This window comes from Protomyctophum bolini (genome assembly GCF_963924005.1).
Source record: "Protomyctophum bolini genome assembly, chromosome: 9".
In the NCBI taxonomy this organism is placed as follows: Eukaryota; Metazoa; Chordata; class Actinopteri; order Myctophiformes; family Myctophidae; genus Protomyctophum; species Protomyctophum bolini.
This window is the reverse complement of record NC_137870.1, coordinates 30,595,914-30,615,577: the sequence shown is the minus strand read 5'-3', so window position 1 is coordinate 30,615,577 and position 19,664 is coordinate 30,595,914. Positions and strand designations below refer to the sequence as shown.

Genomic DNA, 19,664 nt, shown 5'->3' with positions numbered 1-19,664 from the left:
TGGGAGAAAGTGATGTTTTCAACCCTTGTGAAACCTTTTCACCTATTTTGTTCTTGGGGGGACACATCTTCATGACTTTCCTTTTGAAAGTAAGTCAGGTGCTGTCTGTTGAAACTAGCATAGCAGGTCATATTTACTGAAGTAACAGTTCCTTCTCAAGAAGCCATCACTGTGGGATTGTGAATTCAAGAGCCAATCTTGACACAGGTCAACATGGCTTGACCTGTGTTTTGCCTTATGTATAACATACCTTTCATGCAATTATTGGTCAGTCAAGTGGCAGTCGTGTATACAGTAGGTCACACAATATCCCTGAATTGTTGTGGCCATAAATAGCTGATGTTCAAGCTTGTTGAGTCTACAGTGAGTTGTGAGTTTGTAGAACTGCTATATTCGCTTCACAACGCCGGCACAAAACAGAGTATGTATGTATAATGTAATGCATCCATTTGAAATGGGGGACAGCTAGGAGCCAATAACAAACAAACTGTAAATGCTGCTACCTTTACACAAGGCATGAAATTATAAGACCTTACGATCACAAACTGCTACTGTACAGTACTGCGTTAACATTGCCCACAGCTAAATAATATATTACTTTGCTATGATGATGATCTCATTATATACGGATGAAGAGAGAAATCATTCCCTTTGTTATTCAGGATAAGTGCTTTCAGCCAAACTGTCTACAGGTACAAATGGCTTCCTCAGTTTTACATTGTAGTGCTGCACATCATTGTATGGATTCCAAATAGCCAATGTGTCTTTTTTTTGTCTTTCAGATGTTCAGCAAGACGACCAATGCAGGGGCAGGTAAGACATTTTATGTGTAAATAAATAGTGTCCATGTTAAAAAAACAGTTTAAGTCTGAATGGCTGAAGGTCTAGTTTAACTAAATTATTTAGTTCCAATCACCAGGTAATTGAATGAACACTGGTAGTGTAAAGATATCCATGTTTATGCTGAAATCCCACCCAAATGAAACATTTTTTTACAGTGCTATGGCTGCTTTGTGAAAGTTGCTATCAGACTTACTTTGTGAATATAAGAAATTCCGGCAAAGTAAAACAACAATACGTCTTTTGGGTTTTGAAAGACAGCATCAGTATCATTCAGATTCATATAATTCTTTTCAGAGACTCATCTGAGCTTTTGCCGTATAATTACATGATCATGAATATTACAAATATACCAGACTGTACTGGGTTCACACTGGTGTCTGGGGCAGTGTTGCAGTTTCCCAATACTCAACCTCCAAAGCCCCAGAGTGTTCTAGCCAGCAGGGTGGCATTGCTCAAGCCTTAAACAATGTGAACCAGAATGACGGCCACAGGTGTCCACGGCCTCCCTCCCAACCGATGTCTAGAGAATGTCCAACCACACCGTCTCTTATTTTAAAGGCCCTGTTATATATTGGTCACTTGACGGGGCACAGTTAAAATTAGGAAGCATGCCAAATCATTGTTTCTGTTTTTGCTGGGGGGAAATATTTGGCCCGCTGTGATGTGGCCCTTGGGGGCAGCTGCAGGATTTGGGTACATGCCATTTTAGGCTCAGGTTGCACTCTCACATGACCTCTGTTGTACAAGATGGTACCACATAAGTGTACAATGTGGTCTGGAAAAATTCCACTGCACTTTCGTGGTTTAGCGCGACTAATGTGCTGCCTCTCAACAACGTGTATGTGATATGAATCGTGATTGATTGCTGGGCATACCTAATAGTGGGCGGCTGTGGCTCAGGAGGTAGACCAGGTCGTCCAATGATCCCTGGGTCGGCGGTTTGAATCCCGGCTCCTCCTGACCACATGTCGAAGGGTCCTTGGGCAAGACACTGAACCCTACACTGCCTAATGAGTTGGTCGGTGGGAGCTTGCCACCATTGGTGTGTGAATGTGGCAAGTGAGGACGCTGGCGTTGACTGTTCGCCGCTTCACCTCCCAATGTACGAATGAATGAACCATTGTAAAGCGCTTTGAGCACTTGGAAAAGCGCTATCGAAATGAAATTCATTATTATTCATTAATAGTAATGTTTTGGAAATCCTAAGTGGGGGTGCATGTGGCCATGGTTGATAACTAATTTGTCAACACGTCTTTCACTTCCTTAGTATTAAGCAATGCAGGCATTAGTCATTCATTGCCCTGCATTTTCCTATGTGTACCGCCCCCTTTTTAATAGCACACTGTATAGCCACATGGCTGGTGACATACCATTTCCTTTTTAGTTGGGTATCTTGGCTGAAATATACGGGACCAAAAGTGACTGTCAATGTCAAATTAATTTAGACTTCTCACAATCACAATATACTTTGCATGATATAACGAAAATATAACCATGAGGTTATATTTTAGAAAATAGTGAAGCTCTGAGACATTCAAGCTAATCTTTCTGTGTTCATTCATCCATTTGTAACCCAGAGAGAATACAAATGTATGTGTACGAGTAGAGTTAGATGAACACTCAGGATTTTACAATATTATGCAACATTTTCCAGCTTGTATTTTCCAGCTGAGCTAAGCAGAGCTCATTTATGACCCCACTATGAGGGGAGCAGATGGTCTGCCGTATGGACTATAACAACAGTGTTCACTTCATTATGATGACATTGTCCAGTGGGTGCAAGCGTGCTCTTTGTATCCAGATCCTAAACACCACAGTGTGAGTGAATGAAAGCCATGCTTCTCTGTGCTATAAAAGTGTAAACCCTGATCATTACCTTGACACGCACGCGCACGCGCGCGCACACACACACACACACACACACACACACACACACACACACACACACACACACACACACACACACACACCTTTTTTTAATTAACAGGCAGAATGTTCGAAAGTGTCAGTGTCACTGATTGAGTACAAATGGAAACCTTGTTTTTTGAAGGGGCTTTTATGAGGAAATCTCATACAATATTATTTGTATGAAAGTGGATACTCCACAGTCTTGTGTGTTGTTGTGGAAAGTAGCAATGCTTTTCTCTGGTAGATAATATAATGAGAGGAGGCAGGAGTTTTCATCTTTATAACCCATGCAGCTTTAAGTGACAATCAAAGAAATAGCAGATGGTGATATTTCACTATTCATTTCTCCATGGATAAGTAGCTAGGTCCCTGTCAGAGTTATTGTACAGTCCAGATACAATGAAGCTCCATTCATCTGTCTGTTTTGTTAATGCACTCTGTAGATGTGTTGCTGTAATAATTGTCAGGTCATTTGGGTAGCAGGCAAAATGTTGTGTTCCAAGAAATCTGCCATTATACAGTGTCCTCAAAGACTAACTATTAACTGGCTGTGTGCAATACAGTACATTCCATTGTACTGGTCACCTTTCTAAACACCTGTCTAGTGGAGAATGATATTACTGAGCTTTGTGTCTAATTCATTATTCCTGCAGCCGTTTCACTTGCTGAAAATAATTGATTTTCAATGTGATTCATGGCGATAATTCAGTTGATAATTAGTTATTTTCAGTGAGCGACATAGTCTTATGACAAGGTATTGAATTAGGCTTCAACCAGAACCCTGTCCTAGAAGTGTCAGTTTGCCCGCTCTGGCCCTCGGGATTCAAACAGACAGACGGTGGCCATTTAGAGTGTCTGTGTGAATAAATACGCTAATCTACTTTGACTGTGGAAATCTCCTGTCACTGACTGGAAGAAAACAAAGAGGTAGTTCTCTGAATCTCTGGAGGAGCTTATTTTCTCTTATTAAGACCCTCTGTCCCTCACACCTCCATGTGAATGACTCTTGGGGAAGCACTCCAGAAACTTGGCTTACTTCCCTGACCAGAAATAAGGGAAGATCTTTTTGCGTCGTCTTTGAAATGTTTTGGTTGGTGTTGCCAGCATTTTTCCATTCCCTTAGTAGTGTAAGAAATGTCACATTGTGATTGATTACTAAAGGCAGCTTGCTGGTCCTATACTGACTTTAATTTCAGAACGCTCATTCGAGTCTCCGGCTTCTATAATGGCATGTCATTTGCACGCACTATATTGAATGATTAAATAGCTAGTGGAATGCATTAAACCTTTACACTAATATCCTAAATGTTGCTAAATTGATAGATTAACGCTGAAGATTTTACTGTGAATTAGATTTTTATTTTATTGACTTTCAGTGAACACAGTGAAACATACTGTATATGTTATAGTATAATAAGTATATGTTTTGGAATTATTGTGTGACAGAGGTAAAAGCATTTGCCAAGTATTTTCCCATGACTCCCATAAGATTGGTCAATGTGAGCATTCATCTTTGTGCATGTGAAACGACCCTTTTGTAGGCCCCATGTGTGTATACAGTACTATAAAACACCCGTGCAGTTACGGTGGATATTATATAATGTCTGAGGTTTCTAATGTATTTCAACAATGCTGCCGTGTCTTCCTTCAACCGTCGTGTGTTCCTCCAGTGCTGTTCAGCTGTTCTCCCAGGCCCAGGCCCCATGTCTCACCCAGGGTCACTGCGTCCCAGTGGTTTACTTATGGCAAGTGACCCCAGACAGCTGCAGTCTATCTCTGCTCTGTCTGTGTCTCTGGAGGCCTGTCTCGGGCCTGCTGCAGGGATATGCACACCACAAGGGCCTCGTTGCATTGAATGTTGGAACAGCCTGTCACCTGCACGATCATAATCAGAACACGTACAACAAAGGAAGTGGGTGGATAGGTTGGGGGGTGGGGCAAATTGGTATCAGATGTTGCTGAATGTCTAGAGTTATGAGAAAGGATATTAAGTCTACCATATTCTCTCTTGGATTCTATCCTCGCTGCTGTTTTCTTCATGAAATAAGTTAGCGTACAACTTAAGGTACAACTCCATCGGGAGTGCATGTAGCCCTCAGACCAGGGCTATTAGAAAATCTAAAGTTGAATTAAAATAGGCCTACACAGTGTACTGAGTGCATTGAATGACGACTGCAGTCGGTCAGTTTTCTTTTCTTTTGCCTTTCAGACAGAACCTTGGCTCAAAGAAAATGCCTTAGCTTAGGCAATGGCCTTAGAGGACTGAGCTTTTCCCTGGCCATGATGACCTAACATTTTTTTTCTACTCTGTGACTATTCAAATGCCGGGCACTGAAATATCTCTATTTGATGTTGGTTTTACGTTGTAGTGCGGAAAAGCAACTTTTCATGTGATTATGCTGTTATTTTTACTCCCACTCACTTCCATTGGTGAACAGGTGCCAAATCAATGACATCACGAGTTAAATGTATAAGTCAGTCGTCATGTGTAGATCCAGCGTAGACTATAAAGGGTGCTGCTGGCATGGCTAGTGCATGAAGAATTCCACACGTGGAAAAGATGGAAAATGACTTGTGGTTTCCTGAGTGCAGAGGCTAGCTTGGCTGTTTGACAGAAAGAGAAAAAAGGGAGCCTGCCTCGTAGTATTTCGAGACTTTCCTCTGTAAGTCTGTATATACAGTAATTTGTCAAGGTTGTGAAAACATTCGAGAAAATGATTTGTTTAACTTCTGTACAAAAAAACGTTCATTGTTTTCAGTGTGATTTCAACACATAATTGTAGTTAATAATGCCTCGCAGGCCCCGGCCCACACTGAATGACATCATCATGATGTTTAACAACCCCTGCCAGGTTTTCATTTAATTTATTGCCGTGGTAGAATTCTTCTGGGTTGGTTGTGCAACTTAGTGTCTACTATTGATGCAGCATTTGGTGCAAAATCTATGTCCTGTTTTTCAATAGGGAAACAGCTTTATTATCTTGAGTACCAATTACAACCAAGCTGCCTATTAAAAGAGAACCAGCCAGTAAATATAATAAACGACTTCCTTAGGACAAATACGGTGAGAGACTTGGTGTGTGTGTGTGTGTGTGTGTGTGTGTGTGTGTGTGTGTGTGTGTGTGTGTGTGTGTGTGTGTGTGTGTGTGGGCACGTGTGTGGCTGTGTGCGTGCGTGCGTGGACGTAGCATACATGTGTCTTCAGGAATTTGGGTCTGGGTTTTGTAAACTAGCTGCGAAGGCGCTGTGGGGTAGCCCAGGCTGTCACACAAGCGATGTGTGTGAGTGTGAACCAGCACAAAGACTAACAGGTTGGTCCAGCACTCAGCTGCCAGCCAAGAACACAAGCAGAAACACAAGCTAGATTTAGCAAGGAATTGCAGATCCAGTGGGTCACAGTACATCAGATATTTGCACAGGAATGTAACTGAACAGTCAACATTGCGACTGTGTATGTGTGTGTGCGCGTGTGTGTGTGTGTGTGTGTGTGTGTGTGTGTGTGTGTGTGTGTGTGTGTGCTGAATATGAAATCAAGTAAATAATGCAAACTAATGGACTGTTATTTAACCATACCAACGTACGCACACACCCCCCCCCCCCCCCACACACACACACACACACACACACACACACACACACACACACACACACACACACACACACACACACACACACACAATCTTTGTTCAGGCCAAGACTATATCTGTCTAGATATAGTAACCACATTAGCTGTCTTACTGGTCTCCCATCGTTCCCACAAAGACCACAGAGATTCCAGATGTTGCGAGGAGGCAAGCAGTCTGCACTTCCAGAGCCTGTTCTCAGTGCCAGGAGTACGCAGGGCATGGCTCGCACATATCACACTGCACTTCTGCAGTGAAGCAAGGTCGTGTGTGTAACCACCACGCTGTTCAACATCTACACAGCTTTCCACTTCCACCTGTATCAGGATAAAGGGACCAAAAAAAACAACAATGAACACCAATGAAAAGAGGCAGTGTTTCAGTGCAGTGTACCACAACGGCTTTCTTGTGGGTTTTAGATTGGATTAAACAATTTGACGCAGTAATCACAGACCAATAAAAGACAGAGAGAGTGCAGACTTCCTGCTGTCTGGTCCTACACACCTAGGAGGTTTGTTTGTGTTTTAGTTGGACTGAGCACAATACCTATAGTGTACTTCATACTGATTTTAGCAGCACTGATACCGATGGATTACATTTAAGTTTAGGTGGAATCAGGAAGGTGATCTAGTTCTGAAATTGGAAGGTTCAGACGTTTGAATGTTATAACAGCCTTCTTCTTTGTGTGTGTGTGTGTGTGTGTGTGTGTGTGTGTGTGTGTGTGTGTGTGTGTGTGTGTGTGTGTGTGTGTGCGCGCGCGCGCGCACATGCACGCACACGCGTGCATGTGACACGAAGGGCCTTTGATGGATCCTAGTTTTAGGTAGCTGCTTGTCATCTGTTTTTGTCTGACTTTGCCAGTTGTTCTCTTAGGGCAGGGCTTTTCTTAAAATAGATCAATGCCATTCTTTAGTTAGTGTGTAATATAATATGAATATGAAGCAAGACATGAGCTTCCTATTGGCCTTGTGTTATGCAGGTTTACATTGTTCCCCTAAGTATTGCATACAAAGCCTCTCATGTCATTTGACATCTGTCGTAAAAGCACTTTCTCATACACACACTCACACGCGCGCGCGCACACACACACACACACACACACACACACACACACACACACACACACACACACACACACACACACACACACACACACACACACATCCTCAGCGTTAATTTACCCATAACGGGTCAATTTAGCAATACCAGAAATGTAATCACATTCATACATTCAGGGCAGTTTCTTCTGTGTGAAATGGTCTTACGTTCTCTAAATAAAATAATAGAAACCAATAAAAACCAAATCGTCATTGTTAGTGTGTATGTGTAAGAGAGAGGGAAAGAGAGAAAGGTACTTGTGATGTGATTAAATCCTTACTGTTCTAATGAGGACCAGGTGCTGAATGCTGTAAAGGTTTTCCCAGGGATTTCTCTCGGGGAATGGAGCGTTAAACCTGACAGCATTACATGCTTTGTCATTCCCCTCTTTTACAACAATTAAACAATAGTCATGTACGCTTGTCGTGCCAGCTTTACATTCTTCAAGCCTCTTTATACAAAATGTATTTGAGCCCTTGGACCAGTCACGTATACAACACATTTATGATTATCTAAACTAACATAATTTTTGTCTCGCTTAATATTGTCATGCAGGCAGCCAGGTTATGCTACAAGCCTACAACAGGCATAATGTAGATTGGCCTAACCATAATGGCCTATTATCCAGAGGATGGTTCATTATTCAAAATTCTACTCGCTGTATGGATCATCTGTCGTCTTTTGAAAAACACAAGAGATGGCTGGATCTAATTGATTGTCAGTAGGAGATTAACAGTTCCATGAAGGACATCGTCCGCTGGCAAGGTAACCATGACGTTATAGCTGTCCCCTAAGCAAACAGAATTAGTGGCCAGTTTAAAGGATGGGGACCGGACTCTGTGTAAGCAGAGCGCGGCTCCTCCTTCCCCAAACCCATAATCTAAACCCAGATATACACCACATGTGGGACTCCTCTGGAAAATGAACTCGGCTTGGGAATATATGGTCAGGAAATTTATAGCACATGCCTGGGACGAGCCTTCGGGGGCCAGGGGAGAGCTCCCCGAGCCTTGTTTCCATTAGGCTGGGAAGTGTAATCTCCCAGACTATTCAAGGGGCCTGGTGTGGGACCTCCTGGCCAACAACATGACCCAATCACAGACTTGAAATCAGTTTCCTCACATCTGGGATTTTCCCACTGCAGCTATCGGGGCAGCATTCCACATCAGTCACCGGACACAAGCATCGGGCGCGAGTACACACACACACACACACACACACACACACACACACACACACACACACACACACACGCGCGCACGCGCGCGCATGTGCGTGCGCACGCACGTTATGGAATTTGGAAACTAAGTATACAAATAAATGTTTGTGTATGTGTGTGGGTTGTGCATTTGTGTTAGTGTTTGTGTGACAGAGAGAGTAAAAATGAGAAATATACAAGAGAAAGAGAGAAGAGAACATATCTCTGGAAAATATGGCAGATTTTCAGGGAAGGAAGAAAGTTGGTGTTTTCTATTTCTAACATTGTCCGGCCAAAACAAACAAGTGAGTGAGTCAGTGAAGGCAAACATTCTCAAGCTGATTGACATTTCCTCTTCTTGTATCTGCTATTACTTCCACTATTACAAACTCCGCCACAGGTCAAGTCATTGTCTAGGCAGTAGGCACAATACTCTTTTAAAAGATAACAACAATCTCTTTCTTTGAGGATGAACACAACCTCTAGTGTAACACTAGTGCAACACTTTCATGTTGTTACAAATAGATAAATGAACACTGAGGATTTTACTGTGTAAGCTTGCTTGCCTCTTTGGTGATTGATGCTGAAAGAGGTCCAAACCTGCCATCTCACTCCATACATCACTTTTACTCTCTTTTTGGTTGACAGGTATGGCGTTTGTCCAGTCTAACCCTGGATTCCACACCCTGTCAGTCACTTAAGAGCTGGAAAGATGAACACCTTGTTTACACAGCACTGTCATCCACATACACTCATTCATTATCCTTCTTTCACCCTATCACTTTATATCAGATAATTTTATTTTGAATGGACAAAATATGTTTTATCAAGCTGCTTTAGTGAAACGCTTTCTGTCAAAAAGAAATTCCCCTAAGAAAGGAGATACACACTGTGTACTTGTGATGCAATTATTGCAAGTGACACTGTGTACAACAAAGTATAAACTGGTCTTAACTTTCGTATTATCACCGGAAAATAATAGTCTCCTAAGACTTTTCTACTCTTCTATCTATTGAAACAGGTTCTCTAGAGACTAGAGTGTGTGTGTGTGTGTGTGTGTGTGTGTGTGTGTGTGTGTGTGTGTGTGTGTGAGAGAGAGAGAGGGGGGAGGGGGGTGCATCCAAATATACAGTTTTCTGTCCTGTAAGCATAGACACTAGACAAGTGGGGCTGAAAATAGCATGGCAGTCACCGTCACCCGGTGAGAGGTCACACTCTCAAACACAAATGGCAACACAGTCATGAGAGTATGAGATCGACCATGTCCTCTTTAACATGTTTCTAAGTGTTTGAGTAGGCTACTTTAACGCATCCCTTGTACAGTATATTGTCTGGCATATACGTTGTTTCAACTGACTGACCAATATATTTTCTAATCCCATTCAGTTTGAGGCAGTTTCCTCGTTGGGTAATTTCTGACACTGCCATAATTTCACTGGAAGATAGATAGCCAATACTGAGCCATAATTGTTCCATCCACACAAATGGCCATTGATAGCCGCACATTTTACTACAGTGTGTGACATTGTAATATAAATCAGCCATCCACGACTCTGTGGCTTAGGGCCGATGTTGAAATGAAGTAGCCTAATGCTCACCAAGCCATATGGAGGTGGGCAAACAAAAGTCAGAGGAGCTCAACTTTCATTTACACTAATACCAGTGAATTCCCATGAAAGCAATATGGCTGATTTGATTTTATAACTTTCAAAGGAAAGGTTTTGCAGTTATTTCCTATAATGATTATGGAATTATTATCCTACTTCCTCTCCCAAAGATGTGGTGACTACAGTAGGCCTAGTAGATCATATTTTCATTAGTCTACTGTTATCATCTCTTTTATAAAATCACACAAAAGCAAATGCGGCTGAACATGGAGAGGTCAGATTAGTTCATATTTGATTCTAAATTGGTAAGCTAAATAAATAGAGAGAGAGAGAGGGAGAGAGAGCATAAGAGTAGAAAAGGACAGCGAGTGGGGGGAGTTGGGGGTGAGTGGTCTTTTAGCGTTGCATTGCCTACTGTGTGGATGAGTTTGGAGCCACACACACACGTCACACACACATCTGGTCTGCACTGAGAAGGTCTACCTCTCTAACTTGGTTCTGCTGCTTATTCACTTTTAGCCTGAAGGATTTCCTATTGGGATATGAACTCGATTATTTTTCAAAATTCTGAGGCAGAGGACCACGGCCGGAGTAACCAGCGTTTGAGGACCATCCAAAGCCACAGTTGCAGAAGGCTAGTCTATAGTCTATCAAGAAATTAAGGTGCGCTTTTTACGGGACATCAGTCACATAACGGATTGTGAGATAAGAGGATTTTGTTATTATGACCGAGGCAAGGACTTGCAATGACATCTAAACGAAAGTCATTGAAGCTCAGGCGATCTTTCAGTGAGCAGTTAAGGAACTCCACGTCCAAAGCTTGGGATTTACTATGGAGAAACATCAGGGAGCGGCGGCTCGCAGGTCAGTATCCTAGTAGGCTGAATATCTCTTGTACAATGTACAAAATGTAAGTTTATTGAATATAAATATAATTAAAACTAAAAACAAACTTTTTTATTTAAATAAAACACTTTGCCTGGGCATTTTTATGGATTCAGCGAAATTAATAGACTACCGTACACTGGGCAACTTTACCAAATTCAATGCGCCGGACAAATTTTATTTTAAAACAAGTAGGCTAGGCCACGGAGTGGCGCTGATGCTTCACTTTTACTTGCAACGCACACAAGTAGGATAACCTGCCATGTGTAACTGGCATTGCGACAAATTAATGAAATTATAGGACAGAATAGAATAGGACAGTTAGCGCTAGTTTATTATGCTGTTGTAGCATGTGTCGGCAGGTAGGATGCCACTGACATTCTGACAAAGACGTGTTTAAAATTGGTTGCAGCCGGTGAAAGATGATTGTGATCAATTGACAGCCTGACAGGAGTTGGTTAGGTTTATTCGTGTAATTACAATATTGACAGTAAAACACGATACTGCACAGTGCACACTAGACTACGGAATGGGATACCTATTTCATTCGGCTGTTTGTGTTAGTAATTACGCAGGTGACAGCTAGGTCCTCTGTTTTGAATGTGTGTGTGTGTGTGTGTGTGTGTGTGTGTGTGTGTGTGTGTGTGTGTGTGTGTGTGTGTGTGTGATTGATTGAATAGGCCTATTTATTAACAGTTTGCAGAATTACAATAGCCTACATTTCAAGCACAACTCAATACAAAAACAGTTAACTGAGTGGACGACACCATAAAAGCATTAGGCCTACACTTGTTTAAAATAGGGCCCACCGTTTTCAATTCATCAAAACATTTAGACATACACTTCTATAGCCAAAGACAGGAAATCATAAAGGCAAAAAGGCAAAAAACATATAGAGGGGGGTGGGGGATTCAGATTTTAGTTTCGAATTGCAGCCTTCCGTAGGTGCCCTTTGAGAGCGGTTTTGAAGGAGTCAAGGGATTTGCATGTCTTAATGACTGTTGGTAGGGCGTTCCACATTTTGGTGGCATAGGAGCTAAATTAATTTAGTCCCTTGTTAGTGCCGAATCTGGGTTGGACATGGTTTGTTGCACTCCCTCTGGTGTTGTGGGTGTGGACTTCATTGACAATTTGACATTAAGGAAGTATTTAGACAGGTACATGGGTATCTTGGTAGTGTATCGAATCTTGTGGACCAGACCCATTGCAAGATGCTGTACTGTTGTCAACCCTAAGTCATTCCAGCCTGTCAAAGTGGGCAGGGGTGAGGTGGATTCGGGGAGAGAGGCCAAGTAGAAGCCTGACCAGTTTGTTTTGGGAAGTCTGGAGCCTTGTTTTAAGGGCCTTTGAGGTGCTTGGTGGTACCAAGAGGTGCATGCATAGTCGAAGAAACCTTGTACGAGGGCTCCTGTTAGGGTCTTCAAGGTGTTTTTGTCGACCAGTGAGGAGATCCTGTAAGGGAATCTTGTTCTTTGGTTGACTTTTTTTATTACGTTGGTGGCCATTTTATCACCGGAAAGATTTGCCTCCAGGATGGACCCTAGGTAGGTCCACTCATCTGCCTTGCTGAGATTACTACTATCCACAGAGAATGGATTCAGTTTTTCCCAGGTGTAAAGATAGTTTGTTATCCGTGAGCCAGGTGCAGATTCTACCGAGTTCAGAGCTGAGCTAGTGCCTTTTCAACCTGCAGTTTGTTCCTGTCAGAGACCAGCAGTGCTGAGTCATCTGCAAACAGGAACAAGTTGCAGTCACAAGTTGATGTCGTTTACATAAATTAGGAACAGTAAAGTCCCTAGTATGCTTCCTTGTGGAACACCACAGCTCACTGGGAGGGGAGGGGACAGTGTTCCGTTCACCTCCACCATCTGTTCTCTACCGGATTGAAATTCGTTTTTTTTGTGGCAAGATACTTTTCAACCTGTTCATAGACAATTTTTTCCTTTCGAGATGGAGCTAAGAATAGAAATAGGGCGGTAGTTGCCAGGGTCTTGTGCAGGGGGGTTACTTTGGCCAGTTTGAAATCTAGGGGGACCTGTCCCTGTTTGATGGAGATGTTAATTATGTGGGTGATGATTGGGGCTATAGAGATGGCTGAGTCTATGAGAAATTTGGAAGGAATATTGTCATGGCCAGTGGCCTTGTGGGGTTGAAGGGCACTAAGTACATCCTCAGTTGTTACCATTGCTAGTTTAAAATCATCTTTACAAACACCTAGGTTTTCGTAGAAGGTTTTGATGTGCTCTACACCAAAACGCCCAGAGTGGGAGGGCAGTTTGTTAACCAGCGTTGTTGCAATGTTTGTAAGAAGATGTTTAAGTAGTTGGCTACATCAAGTTTGTCAGTGTCGTTCGATTTGATGTTTATGTTTGTAAACCTGGTTTTTAGTTTCTGACCGCAGCCTAGCTGGTTGTTTAGTAGTTTCCAGAGCTCCCGAGGATTGTTTTTGTTTTCCTCAGCTTTATCGTTGATAAAGTAAATTGTTTTGCGGATTTGGTTTTTAGGATGCCCAGTTGGGTTTGGAGATCAGCTTGGACTTGCATTTTAGAAGTTCCGAGCATTCTTTGTCTGGCTTTTATTGCAGTCAGTATGTCCGAATTCATCCATGGTTCAGAGCGGGTTTTGATGGTTCGCAAAGGAGCTGGTGTTTAGTGTTTAGCCAAGCCATGCTTCTTCGACTAGTGTGCTCCTGAGCTCATCGGACCAATCCAGACTCTCCAGTTCAAGGTTAAAGACCTCACTATAGGTTTTGAGGTCCCTAGAAATGACTTTAGTTTTTGTTTTTTGAGGGTACAGAAAATCATAAAAGTATCACTATAAGCCCGCATACAATAACACCTTTCTTGGAGATTCTGGATTGGTCCGAGGTCAGAATGAGATCAAAGACAGTTTGAGTAGAATCACACACTCTTGTGGGTTGGGTAATTAGCTGACTGACACTACGCAGATCACAGAACCTACTGCATGACTTGAACACAGGTGCTTCCTTACGTTGCATGTCTGTATTATTGTCGCCAATCAGGATCTTCTCTACACATTCCTCCCCAGCTAAGCACCCCTCAAGTATATCATAGAACCCATGCTGGTCAGGTGGTCTATAGACGATGCCAACTAATACTGATTTAGCATTTTTGAAAATTAATTCAACCCACACAGTTTCAATGTCATCATGCTGCAAGTCAGTATGAGTAATGTATTCAGTATCTTTGTGAATATACATGCACACACCACCAACATGTCTGTTTCTGTCGTTTCTGATGATTGAATAGTTCTCTATTTCAACTTCAGGATCTTTGGTAGTTTTGGTGTGTGTGTGTGTGTGTGTGTGTGTGTGTGTGTGTGTGTGTGTGTGTGTGTGTGTGTGTGTGTGTGTGTGTGTGTGTGCGTGTGCGTGTGCGTGTGCGTGTGTGTGTGTGTGTGTGTGCGTGTGCGTGCGCGCAGCAGTCGTACTCAGACAGCAGAGAGCTCTAGGACTCAGAGCAGCAGTCGTACTCAGACAGAGAGCTCTATAGGGACTCAGAGCATTATATCATAATATATCAGTTTCTTTTCTGATGCCAGTGGTGAGTGCACTGCACGGCGTGCTCTGCTTGTGCACTAGTAGGCCATACATACATGGCCTACTTGTGTGCAAGGCGCAAGTTGGCGCGAGAGAGAGAGAGAGAGAGAGTGCATTTCTAGTTTAACTCTGCCTTAATAAAGGCGAGACTCTCCCGGAATAATGTCATAGAAGTTTCATTTTAAATTGTCTCATATAAGCAGGGGGGCACATTATTATTTTTGGCTAGTACTCAAAGGAGCACCTGTACGTATTACATATATTATTATTTTTTCACAGTGCATTTTTGGCATGCAGTGAACTCTAGTGTATAAATGGTCATGCGAGCAAATATTTGATATGTCTATCTATCTAGATATTTATCTAGATAGTGTCGTCTGTGTTGAAGTGTGACTGTGAAGGATCAGCATAATATAATTTGTGTTTTTTGATACTACATTAATAGAACTGTGTGTGCTATTATAATAATAATATGTGAGAGGGCGTTCTTTACTGTGATTATGGGTGGAATGACGGTGGTGATGTGGCTAAGGATGAGGTTCAGGGTGGCCTGGCGGTTAGAAAGACCATGCTGCAGGTTGTGGAAAGTAACTATGTACATGTATACAAGTATTACTTTAGTTTAGGAGTCTTTCTTTTCAGTACTTTTACTTCTACTCCACTACATCTCAATATTGTACTTTTACTTCACTACCCTTAAGGTCCCTGCACAGTGCACACTGGACGCATTTTCAGATTTTTAGCTGCGTTTTTCCGTTAGTTTTCCGAAAAACGTGTCCAGTGTGCAACCACCTTTATTGTTACAAAACATATTAACCACTTCAGCCCATAGGCTATACTTATATTCTGATGCCAATAACTTTAGTAATTATTATACAAGTACATTTTTAACATACCAGACTTGTAACAGAGTATTTCTACAATGTGGTATTGATAGTTTTTCCATCACTGTCTGACAGTGTCTGTACCTGTGTGCACCTGTGCTTGTACTGCACTGTACACAAAAAATGAGGCATTTCAGTGTAAGGCGGTCTCTGATAGTAATATAATTGAACTCCTACACATTGTGCATCCATATATGACACATCTAAAATATGAGTCTAAGCCTTATTACTGAAGATGTCTTACTCTTCAATAATAATAATGGTTTGAATACCAAAAATGATGCATGTGTAGTTGTGTACAACAAGAGCATTGCTATGCAGCCAAATTCAAGTTGTGAATCACATTGATAACAGTCCCTGCCTGAAGTGGAATGCCTGCTGCTGTTACACTTCTATCATTTTCCACACTTTGTTGACATTCGTGCTCTAACATGAGAAAAAGACACCCCTGCATCATAAATCTTTTTTTATGAATTAAGTTAATTTGTGATTAAAACTGCAGCCCAGCACCAGAATTAAACACAGCCGGTCAGGCTGTTTGGCTCATGGGGTGGAATTCATCAGTCATATTGGGACTGCTTCTTAAGCCACAAGCGTAGCCACGTCATAGCCATGCTTCCCTGGGCAGATTACATGTGTCTGCCACTGAAAACATACCACATCAAACTGGTACCTAAACATTACGCAGCTGCCTCTGATCTCTCTCTCTATGCCGCGGGACCAAACCTGACTCACAGAAAATAATCCCTTGTGACTACACCTGTCTGGATTCTGAAATGATAGCTGAGTGCTGAATGACAACTGGACTTCTCTTTACAATGACTGTTGTTTCAAATGGAATTGAATTGGTTGTTCCACAATGACGTGTGTGTGTGTGTGTGTGTGTGTGTGTGTGTGTGTGTGTGTGTGTGTGTGTGTGTGTGTGTGTGTGTGTGTGTGTGTGTGTGCGCACGGAGAGAAGTATATCTCAATATTGCAATTAAATATATTAAATAATAAAATCCCCTTTTTGTCACTCAGACATGTGTGTGTGTGTGCGTGCACGTGCTTGAAAGTGTCTGCATGATGTGAGACTCCTTTGCCATTGCTGTCTAGTAATTCCGCTCTGAAATGTAGACAGGGCGTGTTAGAACAAGTTTGATAAGGACTGCAGCCACAGCGGCTGACACATGACACTCCTTCCAAGGACACAGAACAACAGCTATTTCTTCATGGCATGAAGAACCACCCAGCACTGCCAAAGTCTAGCTAGGGTCTCATACGCAACAATCTGGGAACCTAGTAGGTACAAATAAAATACAAATAAAACAGGAACAGGAACTAGATTTGGTTCCTCCCCTTAGTTCATCCACTTCCTCCCCTTTACCGTACTGTAGTTCTTTAAAAATATTGTGCTAGACATTTCAGTGAAGGTACTGATCATCTCAACTAGCTTGTTCGTTATGCTGTTGCAAAGTGGTGTAATTGATTTTGTAAGATGAGATGTATACAGGTATACTACTACCAGTCATTTCCTTCTCATCTAGACAGGGCGGTAGGTAGGGGGTACCAAATGGCTTCAGAGAGGACACACCTGTCACTCAAACAAACTGCATCATTTTTTTAGGATCTGGTACCTGAAATAATTGCTACTCCTGCAATGTGTTTGTGTGTACACAGTTAAATCCACAGTGTTAATTTAACTCAGAGAGAGCGTAAAACTGGGAGTGTGAGTATATACAAGATTTACAGTTGGGTCAACACATGAAATCATCTACCCAATGTCACACCACCACCCAATACCTGAGCAAACTATGACTCTTTTAAAATAGCTCCTGGTAGAGGTGTGTAGAACACTGTTACGCCCCAGACAGGTTATATGAAAACGTGTTGGTGGCTCTGAAGTGTGATCTTTGTGCCTAAAAGCTAGGGTGTGTTTTGTGCCAGTCACGATATGGAACCAGACACAGGGGCTGTGTTGTGACTATTCATAAGTATGGCCCCTGTGCTTTAACTGCCAAAGCGGTCTGTATGGCTGTCGTGAGTGGCTGGCTTTGATTGGCAGCGGGTGGAGTCTGTTTGCAGTGCACCGATATGGATTATTTCAGGTGTAAGCGGCGTTGTTCTCCATACTGTAAATCCATTGATACGTATGTATTTTAAAGAGCTCTACTTTATTTCTGCATAATATGAACGTTTTCCGTCACCATGACTGATTCAGTCATTTGTATACCGATACCGATATACAAGTCCAAGATGTCTTTCTCTTTAAACTCTTGGCTTTCGCTGAAGGATAATTTCACACTTAGTTGCTCACCATCATAACCCATGTGACTGGTAAAGACATGTCATACAGTAACAGAAGATAGATACCAGTAAATCGTCCTAAATGGCGAGGACTGCAAGGTTGTGCTGAAACAACAGAGCTTATTAATACGGCACAGTTGAGAAGCAGGAGACATTTAATCTGGTGTCAGTGAGGTCAAATATAGAGTTGCTGGCCGGCTCCATATATTCAGATCTAGTATGTCAAACCATGTATGACTAGCCAGGGTTTGATGAGGTCAGTGTCATGATCTTCATATATGGAGATCCAGGTGATGATAGTCAGCTCCACATATGGAGAGGCCTAGTCCTGGTTTTCTTATTGGCTGACATCGCTGTGCTAGTCCAGTTGCCTTTCTCATTGTCTGCTAAACCATGATGCGCTGTTTCTGTGTGTGTGTGTGTGTGTGTGTGTGTGTGTGTGTGTGTGTGTGTGTGTGTGTGTGTGTGTGTGTGTGTGTGTGTGTGTGTGTGTGTGTGTGTGTGTGTGTGTGTGTGTGCGCGCGCGCGCGTTAGTGCGTGTGTGCCACACACATTAAATTCAGATTAAATTCCCATTGACAATGAATGGACAATTTTACGTCATAGTGTCTGAGCAAATACGCATAATGTCTATTTTACATCATGATGATGTATGATGATAAGAGTGCCCCTCACTTCACACGGGTGGGATTTTGTAAGTGGGAAGTGGGAATCTGTACATCTCTAAATGTTCTGATGAATTGAAAATGGTGGACCCTGTTGTAAACAAGTGTAATGCTTTATCATGGTGTCGTCCACAGTAACAGTTTTTTTGTATTGAGTTGTGCTTTCATTTGAAATGTACCCATTCTGCAAACTGTTAATAAATCAATCAATCAATCAATCAATCAATCACTAAAAGAGCACTGAAATGTACTCAGTCAGTCTTGAGTCTTGGGGGTCCATTTCAACTGAACAGAAATGTCATGTTTTCCCTGACTAGCGTATTGTTAGATTGAAGGGATCTAAAATCTTCATTATATAAGGTGTTCAAATTAAAAGGGTTTTTCTCCAGGGATCCTCACACTTTGTGGAGACTTGCTAAGAGTTAAGAGGCTTTGGCTTGCTGGACGCTGGGAGTTGCGTGAGGGGGTTGGGGAACAGAAATTAGCATTCTAACACCAAGAAAACAACCTCTCTCACCCTCAGTGCTTTTCACGGCAAAGCACAGACTCTCTCTGGTAAAAGTGAAACTGGCACGTGCGTGAATGGCAACAGCAGACGAGTTGTTCTTGTGCTGGGTGGGTCTAAAGGCCACTATTTTCCTAAGCCTTCCACTACCTCTCCCCTTACTCAGTTCATAGGCATTCCACTGGTATTTATATTTCCCTCCAGACCAGGGGAAAGCTGACAAGCGCCCACACAGACGTTGGATTCAGCTCAGCATGGTGGGCAGGACTCCAAGTGCTTCCTGACCATTGGCTACTCTGTAGTCACGTGACTTGGAGAGGTAGAGTGAAGTGTTGGCACTCCTCCCCCTGAGCTGTACTCCCTCTGCTCTCTCTCTGCTCATTTTTAGGCTGGTTGCGTCTGTATGTGAAGTCTTCTGTTAGTAGGAGAGAGTAGTAGTGGAGCGGTCAGGGACCAGTTCTAGCGGTGTCAGTTCTGGGAGATCATACCAGCCATGTTTAGGGAACTCCCAAGGTCCCCAAGCAGCGAGTGCCTTGGGAGTATGACCCCAGAGACTCAGGACATCTACCTGAGAATGGACCATCGCAGGAGACGTTCTGGATA

General features: G+C 42.5%; 1 protein-coding gene across 3 annotated transcripts in view; it reads left to right on the top strand.

Moving 5' to 3' along the window:
• stard13b (StAR related lipid transfer domain containing 13b) overlaps nucleotides 1-19,664 on the top strand; it is a 61,509-nt gene that overhangs the window by 12,263 nt on the left and 29,582 nt on the right. Inside the window, exon 4 of one of the 3 annotated variants that reach the window (XM_080772610.1) lies at nucleotides 783-813. In XM_080772610.1, the coding sequence (XP_080628736.1) occupies nucleotides 783-813 (31 nt within the window). Of the gene's footprint in view, nucleotides 1-782; nucleotides 814-10,728; nucleotides 11,142-19,477 lie in introns of those variants that run through there. The other 2 variants (XM_080772612.1, XM_080772611.1) reach the window with 2 other exon arrangements.